General features: G+C 40.9%; 1 protein-coding gene across 1 annotated transcript; it reads left to right on the plus strand.

Annotated features, from left to right (window-relative positions):
* The first annotated feature begins 465 nt into the window (after positions 1-465).
* On the plus strand, positions 466-6,417 carry LOC115395213 (leukocyte cell-derived chemotaxin-2). Its single transcript, XM_030100643.1, has 5 exons — positions 466-525; positions 2,036-2,347; positions 2,792-2,882; positions 3,295-3,440; positions 6,093-6,417. The coding sequence occupies exons 1-5, from the start codon at positions 474-476 to the stop codon at positions 6,257-6,259; spliced, it is 768 nt and encodes a 255-aa protein (XP_029956503.1). The 5' UTR covers positions 466-473; the 3' UTR covers positions 6,260-6,417.
* Positions 6,418-7,562: the final 1,145 nt, after the last annotated feature.

The following is a 7,562-nucleotide window of genomic DNA, read 5'->3' on the forward strand; positions in this document are numbered from 1 at the left end:
CTGAAGCAATACAAGCGCTTTTTGGGCCACAGACTGGCTTGGTGTAACTTTTCGTGCGGCAACAAGAAGTCAATAAATTCTGCCTTTTGCAGCCAGTGAATGGGTGAGTTTTCTAAAGGCCAGTGTCAATATTGACAGAGGGGAAACGTCCTGTGGTCCAGCTTGCAGCGTCCACAGCACGCTACTTTCCCCCAACAGTCGCAGCTTTGTGCTCACTACCCACTCTGCCTGCAGCCGCACCACGACTCCTCCACATGGCTGCTCAGGACACTTTCATCTACTCTCACTGGAAATACTGAGGTAGACAGTTTAGAAGATTACAGACATATCTTCTGAAACTCGAAATCACAGTGGAGGTTTCCAACTCATATTTGTAATGCATGATTTTTTTTGTAAGTATTTCAGGTTTGTTTTGTTTTGTGGTGGGTGGGGTTATTGTTGTTTTGCAGATTCTTCCCTTGCGTTCTCCTCTGATGGCAGCAATGCTATTGAAGGTCGGTTTTATAGCAGCACTCATGGCAGGCTGTAAGTAATCCACTATATTTTCTCCTCCTTCTATACCTGCACTAAAGATTGTATGACAGAAATGCAAACGATATGTATACGCCTACTGCACACACCCTGCAATTTCCCATTCGGCATTGTGCACTAACAAGATTCTTATTAAGGAAACAATAAATGGTTTAGAAGTGTCTGCCTGCCCCTGGATATTACCATGAACCGAGCCCCATTAGCAGACTGTAAACTCCTGCAAACACAAACCTTGGGGGGTTTGTTCGGGCCGATTGCTGGAAAGACTGTGTTGCCACAAGTGGATGACACATTTAAAGCATGACTGAGTGCTTAATGCAACATTACATCACTGAATCTAACTGAAAAGCTTTAGGCACGGTCTGACTCCCGGGAATTGTGGTGCGCGGCATGAAAATGAGACAGGCGTCTTGTTACTGAGACAAAATGATTCACGCCACACAGTGGACACAGCTCCGCAGCTGCACCAAAGCTCCCCAGTCAAGTTGAGTGAACAGGAAATATGGCCTTTGTATTAATCTCTTCACATCTGACGACACCTTAATACGGGAATTGCATTGCAATACATTGACGAGCCTTTAACACACAAAGACACAGCTGGTTAAAAATGAATAAGTAGAACACTCTGGTATTACTTATTTAGCTAAAACTGACAATCCAAATCATAACCCTACTCCCAAGGCCAAAAGGTAAACTTTTCATGCATTTTTGTCTGTTCTAATTTTAGTTTGCACGCCCAAGAAAAATTGTTTCTCCTTGCCACAGCCAGCCTTTGCGCTTGACTGTCTCCCAATCATTAAGGCCTGCGAATGATAAGCAGCTTCTTTCAATCACTGAGACCAGTGTGTGTGTGTGTGTGTGTGTGTGTGTGTGTGTGTGTGTGTGTGTGTGTGTGTGTGTGTGTGTGTGTGTGTGTGTGCGTGCGTTTCTGGGCAGTGTGATTGAAATATTTTCTGTGCTTCTGAGGTTAATGAAGATCAAAGACCGGTGTCTGGGCAGGATAATTAGTATGCTGTCAGAATTAAACACACTATGAATAACTGAACTGTGATTCTGTCTATATAGACAAGGAGTCCCGTCTCTTACGGTATGCCAGGCAGCAACCCAAAACTTTCATGGTTTTTTTTTCTTTCTGGTAGCTAATAAAACTGGCACCAGTGACCTTGTCTGGGACACACACTTGTTTAACGGGCTGCACTGAAGTGAACTTTGCATTTTCTACCTATGCCACGCATGGGTTTTCTGCAGGTACTCTTGTTTCTTACCCACTATCTAAATTTACTTAATTTTATTTGCATGACAGTGTCTGAGCAGTAAGAGCACCTTTGGCTTCAAATTCTACATATTAAGTAATTACATCTAAATTTGAGGTTAATCCTACATTTCACTCCCACTAAAGTTTGCTTTAATCCTTAAACCTCAAAAGTTATTTCAAACCATTCTCAGTTTTTAATCCCCCCTCCTTAAGTCTTAATTCTAACTCTCGGTTCATTTCTCCCCAAAGGTGTGTTGCCGAGCTGTGCAGTAGAACAGAAGACGAGAGGAAGTGGAGAACCGCAGAGCCCTAACAAGAACACCGACAGGGACATCAAGGTGAGGAAGAATTACATAACCGCTAATGACAGGAGGCCTGAAGCTGCGACTCCGAGAAAGAAGGTCGTCAAGGCGGGGAGAGAGCGAGTTTCTCCGGGACTGAGAGACGACACCAGCTGCACCAGACTGGGGGGCATCTGCCGGCCCGGCCGATACATCTGCCAAGGCCGATTTCTGAAAGACAAGTGTTCCGGAGCCAAAGGGCGGCAGTGCTGCATGCCAGGTACGGTGACACGTTTAACACATGCAAATACACATATGCTTTCTCTCACACGTCTTTCAAGGCACTGGCAAAAAAATAAAGCAGTGGGAAACTTCTTTAGACCCATGAAGTCTCAACACACTGCTGTTATTTGGAAGATTGGGATTAAAAGACGTTGCGCCATTTTTGTCCAGTCACTTCCTGCTTGATGACAAAAATATTTATCGTGGGCGGACGGCTGCGTCTGTGTTTTACATACTATTGATGCAAACGCAATCTATAAATGTCATTTCAATAAGTGCCTCCTTGCTGTAATTGGCCTTATTTCCATGTGAAAGGAACATGCGGTGACTCAGACTCAGTGGATGTTGAAAAATATCTGGCCTGGCCTTTTAGGTACGCGGCGTTCAATATGGTGTATTTTGGACGGGTTACCTAACATTTTACGTCGTCCTCTCGCTGCAGTCGGAGCCTGGAGTGTCCTTTGTGCTGGCCACCACAACAACCGAGTGAGAGCCTGTGATACGCACGGCTGTGGAGCATTCAACGCCAAAAGGTGATTTTTATGGAGGCATGATTAGTCACGCTGCGCATGTAAATGGTGATGACGCAGAATTTCTAGACTGCATTCTATACAGACGGTTTATTTTTATAATTTTTCTATTGAGTAGCCTCTCATAGCAACACATTTACATTATAAAATTAGAGCATTTGAAGTTAGCCTTGAGCAATGTAATCCTACTCAAATCTGTGATCACTTTATACGAGACACATACTGATCTTCTCTTAAGCGTTGTCTTTGTGAAGCTTTGAAAGGCTGGCTCTGGCTTTATGGGGGTGGAGAAGTACCCCATTAAATATAGCCAGACATTACATTTTCAGCTGAGCAACTTTTGTGAAATATGACTAAGTGAGGGCCTTTCAAGATGGCTGTGTAATACCGGTCCTCTCTGTCGCTCCTCTCGCAGAGTTAATAGCCTCCATAAAGCGGTGGATCTGGTGTGTGATGACTACGGTATCATCAACGCTCCATTCACCGGCTCTCTGGCGGGTCCGGTCACTCGAAAGGACCCATCTGGTAATCAGTACGATGGAGTCAAGCTCCTCAGTGATGGTAAGAAGGACAAGATGTCGATACAGAACTTGAAAGTGAATGCAGCAAAGAGAAGAGAAATAGATTGTGAAGACGAGTCGCTCCGACTTTAAACTGTATGATTAAAGGGTCGTGGATGAGAATAACTCAAAAACCTGCGGCAGAAATCAAGAATATAGGGGCCATTTGTAAACTCAGTAAAAGGAACCAAGGCTTCTTCTTTGTCCACTTTTAAAACCCATCTTACAATTTTCTTTACTAACTTTTGATCCAACTTGAGGTGCTGATCTGATCTAATTTGTTTTGATTGTTTAAATATGTTTATATATATATATATATATATATATATATATATATATATATATATATATATATATATATATATATATGGTTTTTAGGTGTCTTTTTTTAGTCTTTTTAGCTGTATTTTATACTTTTATCTCTTTAGTTTCATGTTCTATGTTTGAAAATCAAAGTCCTCATGTGCAGCATGGTTGCAAGGTACTTTATAAATAAATATGCAGTGAAAAAAAAAAGTGCTGAAATATGTTCTGCTTGTGGAAATGTTACTCGTTTTGAAATATCAATACAGGGAAATGTTTCTGAGCAGCCAGTGAAGTGCACATAGTGTCGTGGTTAGCATTCAAATCACACTGGGAAGGTTGGCCTTTCTGGACAAGATGGATGGATGGATGGATCAAAGTATGCAAATGATGGAAAATGCAATTTAAGTGACTTTGGGGCATGTTCGCTGAATCCAGATGCTGTTACCAGAAATGTTTTTGAAAATACTGATTTTTTTTCGGGTTTCCAAAACAACCATATCCAACCTTTATGGTAATTCTGCATCACAGAAAACCCAGAAAAGTTGGCTGGCTTAGTGATACAATAACACTTAGTCAAATAACTACTCAGTCTAACCCCACCTAAACCAGGCAACGACCCAAATGTAAATTTATATGATAAATCTCGATCTTTGTTGCAACATTCCGGTCGTAGTTCTCATAATACCTTAAATCAATTGTTGTGATGTTAGGAATTCTTTTAGTCCAGCAGCCCTGTTTAATTTTAATGCTGTAAATATCTTAAAGTGGTTTCATAAACATGGCAATGTACACGAATCGACTCACTGGATTCCAGTCAAATCAGGCCTATCTGGAGTGTTATGAACGGAAGATTCATAAACAAACCTGCAGATCTGTGTTCTGTTTTCATATCAATATAAAGCAGAATCTCTGGAGAATTAGCTGCCCTTCCTATATTACCGTCCTCATTTATTCAGTGTAGCTCAAGGGGTTTTGTAAATCTGCACCGTGTTGTGGAAGGGTTTATCTAACAGTAACTAGCAGGCAGAAACGAAGGAGGCGTGATTCTCCAAAGCACTGTAACCTTGCACTGTTAGTGCTGCAAATAAATGCTTGTAATCTATAGTGTGTGGGACCATGGCTAGGGCAAAGGCGAGGCGAGGTTATTACGGTGGAGGCATTACAGAGGGGGGTGAAAAGCTGTGATTTAGAGGGATTAGTCAAGGTGCTGGAAAACGAGGTCTGAGACTCCATTGAACTCCTGGTTGCCTTTAACACCCAGACCCCTTCTCCACGCGAAGCCCCATCAAAGGCTGTTCTCAAGTAATGACCCCCACTAAGGGCCGTCATTACAGAACAAAGCAAAATGCTGTGTTTGTGCCGAAAACACAGCTCACGCATGCCCTTGCGATGTATCCTTTGTGTATGTATGTGCACATCGGCGCAAATGTGTTTTTGAGACCATCCTGAGTCGAGACAAAGTGCAGGAATGATGAGTAAACATCATTAGTCCTCATTCAGCCTCTACCCCTAATTGAACTGTATTATGAGGAGAACACATGTACCGTCAGCTCCTTTCATCTCCGCTTAAAGCGCAGACATGATTAGACATCACAGGGACACATTACCTCTCCATGATCCCCACATTAATGCTGAGACACTGATCATTAGGAGGCTGCAGGATTTAATGATGGCTCGGAATTTGCTGCCGACTAACCCACTTTTTGGTTGTTTGTATCTATGATGGCAGCTTGTTTGTTTTTGTCTGCAAAAGGAGGGAAACGAGATCCTGGAACAGACTTTATTTACAGCGATACTTGTATATTTGGAATCCTAAATAAGCTCTAACTGATGCAAAGCCTGAAGGATATATAGATTTTTTTTTTTTTTTATAAACACAGGTGATTTATTGTTGGAGAGTGCTTTTAAGAGGCAGCAGTCTGAGATCAGATGACAGCTTTACAGTCTAACCTCCTTTGCTTCTCTGCACTGACCACAGCGTTTCATTCCAAATGATTAAACGCGGTCTCATCTTTCACACATGCGGTATATTTACCTGTGAAATTGCTTTTTAAAATGAGTTGTTCTCCCAGCTCAAGCACTTCCTCTTCTACCCGAGTAATACAAATGTAATTCCATTTCACACAAATCTTTCCCATTAAATTAAAATAATGTGAGCAGCCACACCTCATGAATATAAATAAGCCTTATTTGCCCTAAATACTTTGGGCTGGTGTCAGTGAGTTATTGGTGGCATTAGCGCCACCTTTTCCTGTGGCAACAATGGAATAGTTCATATCCTCAGTCGTTGTCGGGCACACAAATAGACCGTTAAATATTCTGGCATTTATTTGTTTGTCTCATTCAGTGCACTGTGTGAAGATCTTCAACATCCGGCCCTACCGCTACTTGGGACCCGTGGCTCAGGGAGACGCCCTGGGCTACCTGCTGCCCCTGCAGGAGCGCTTCCCCGGCATCACTTCACACCTGGAGTTACAGATGTGCGACGGTGCTGATCCTTCTCCGTTCATATGAGAGTGAGATTTCACCTTGGAGAAGTTATCTGAGATGTGTCCTCATTCGTACACATTTGACTCCCTGTAGCCTGGACTCAGCACTCGGCAGCTGAAAACCTACAAATTAGACTTCAAATATGTTTGTATGTCCTGAAATGAAGTCTGTTATTAATTCAGTTTGAAAATATAGTGTTTTTATTGTTATTCCAGCTTTAAATATCTATATCTAACAGTACACTTGTGGAACAATCAATAATGACATAGCTGCCAATAATGCAATAAAATAGTAAAAGTTTTTTTTTATGTAACTATGATCGAGAGATTGTTGCATAGTATATTTCATAAACAAATAAACCAGATTGGTTTTTTTATGACTTTATTAGCTGCAGTTATCACAGTTTGGATTTCCTGAATGTTATTTCAGCCATGTAATAATTATTTTTGTTGGCTTCATTGCACTGATAAAGGCCAAAATAATGGCATTTTTGGCAGTTATTACATTAATAGATATTGTTACATCATTCATTGCTATAACATATAAGAGACTTTCATTCGTGATGTGGGGTGAGGCGACTGGGTCACATCAGTGCTGTATATTTACATCTGTCTGGGCAAAACTTAATTTAATCAGAGAAAATATGAGCATCCTGCTATATAAATAAATACAGCTTTAATCAAATAAATGGAAAAAAAAAGACTTGGGAGCGTTCTGTGTGTGGGATTTGTATGTTCTTGTTTTTGCAGTTATTCTGGTTTCCACTGACAGTTTAAAACTGCAGCGAAGTTTAGTTGGAAGCTGAAATTCTTGAGTATGAATCTGCACATAAACCAAGTAAATCTGCAGCAGTGAGCAAAAAGTTGCTTTTCCCTCATACCGTTAATGCGTTTAACACTCAATATTTCACTTTTCTTCGTCAAAGAAGTACTTCACTCTTCCTCTGTCCATCTCTGATGGTTTAGCCTTTTGAATGCTTTTTGTGTTGTTTCATTCACGCTGAATCTAACGTGCGTGCTGAAGGAAACACTTGTGAAAATGATGACATTTCACATGTTATTTTTATACTTCTCCATTTCTGAGAGAAAGATCAAATCTCTCACTCTGCCCTCATTTAACCAGTTTATGAAATCCCTTTATATCATAAGGAAACAACACATGTCTACTTTTATTTCTGCTTATGTTTATTAATAGAGCAATATATAATAAAAGTTAAAAAAATATATATTGTTCCTTGCACCTGTTCTTGTTAATTACTCATTTATAAATCTAATGCAATATTTTCTCGGATTGAGAAATGCCACATCTACACATTCCATGTAATGGG

This window comes from Salarias fasciatus, chromosome 10 (assembly GCF_902148845.1).
Source record: "Salarias fasciatus chromosome 10, fSalaFa1.1, whole genome shotgun sequence".
NCBI classification, from domain to species: Eukaryota; Metazoa; Chordata; class Actinopteri; order Blenniiformes; family Blenniidae; genus Salarias; species Salarias fasciatus.

What these genes read in the sequence shown, in the direction of transcription:
- LOC115395213 (XM_030100643.1), top strand. Translation starts at nt 474, where the DNA reads ATGGCAGCAATGCTATTGAAGGTCGGTTTTATAGCAGCACTCATGGCA. An exon ending in AGCAGCACTCATGGCAGGCT is followed by an intron (nt 526 to 2,035) that starts GTAAGTAATCCA and finishes TTCTCCCCAAAG; the next exon opens with GTGTGTTGCCGAGCTGTGCA. An exon ending in GCGGCAGTGCTGCATGCCAG is followed by an intron (nt 2,348 to 2,791) that starts GTACGGTGACAC and finishes CTCTCGCTGCAG; the next exon opens with TCGGAGCCTGGAGTGTCCTT.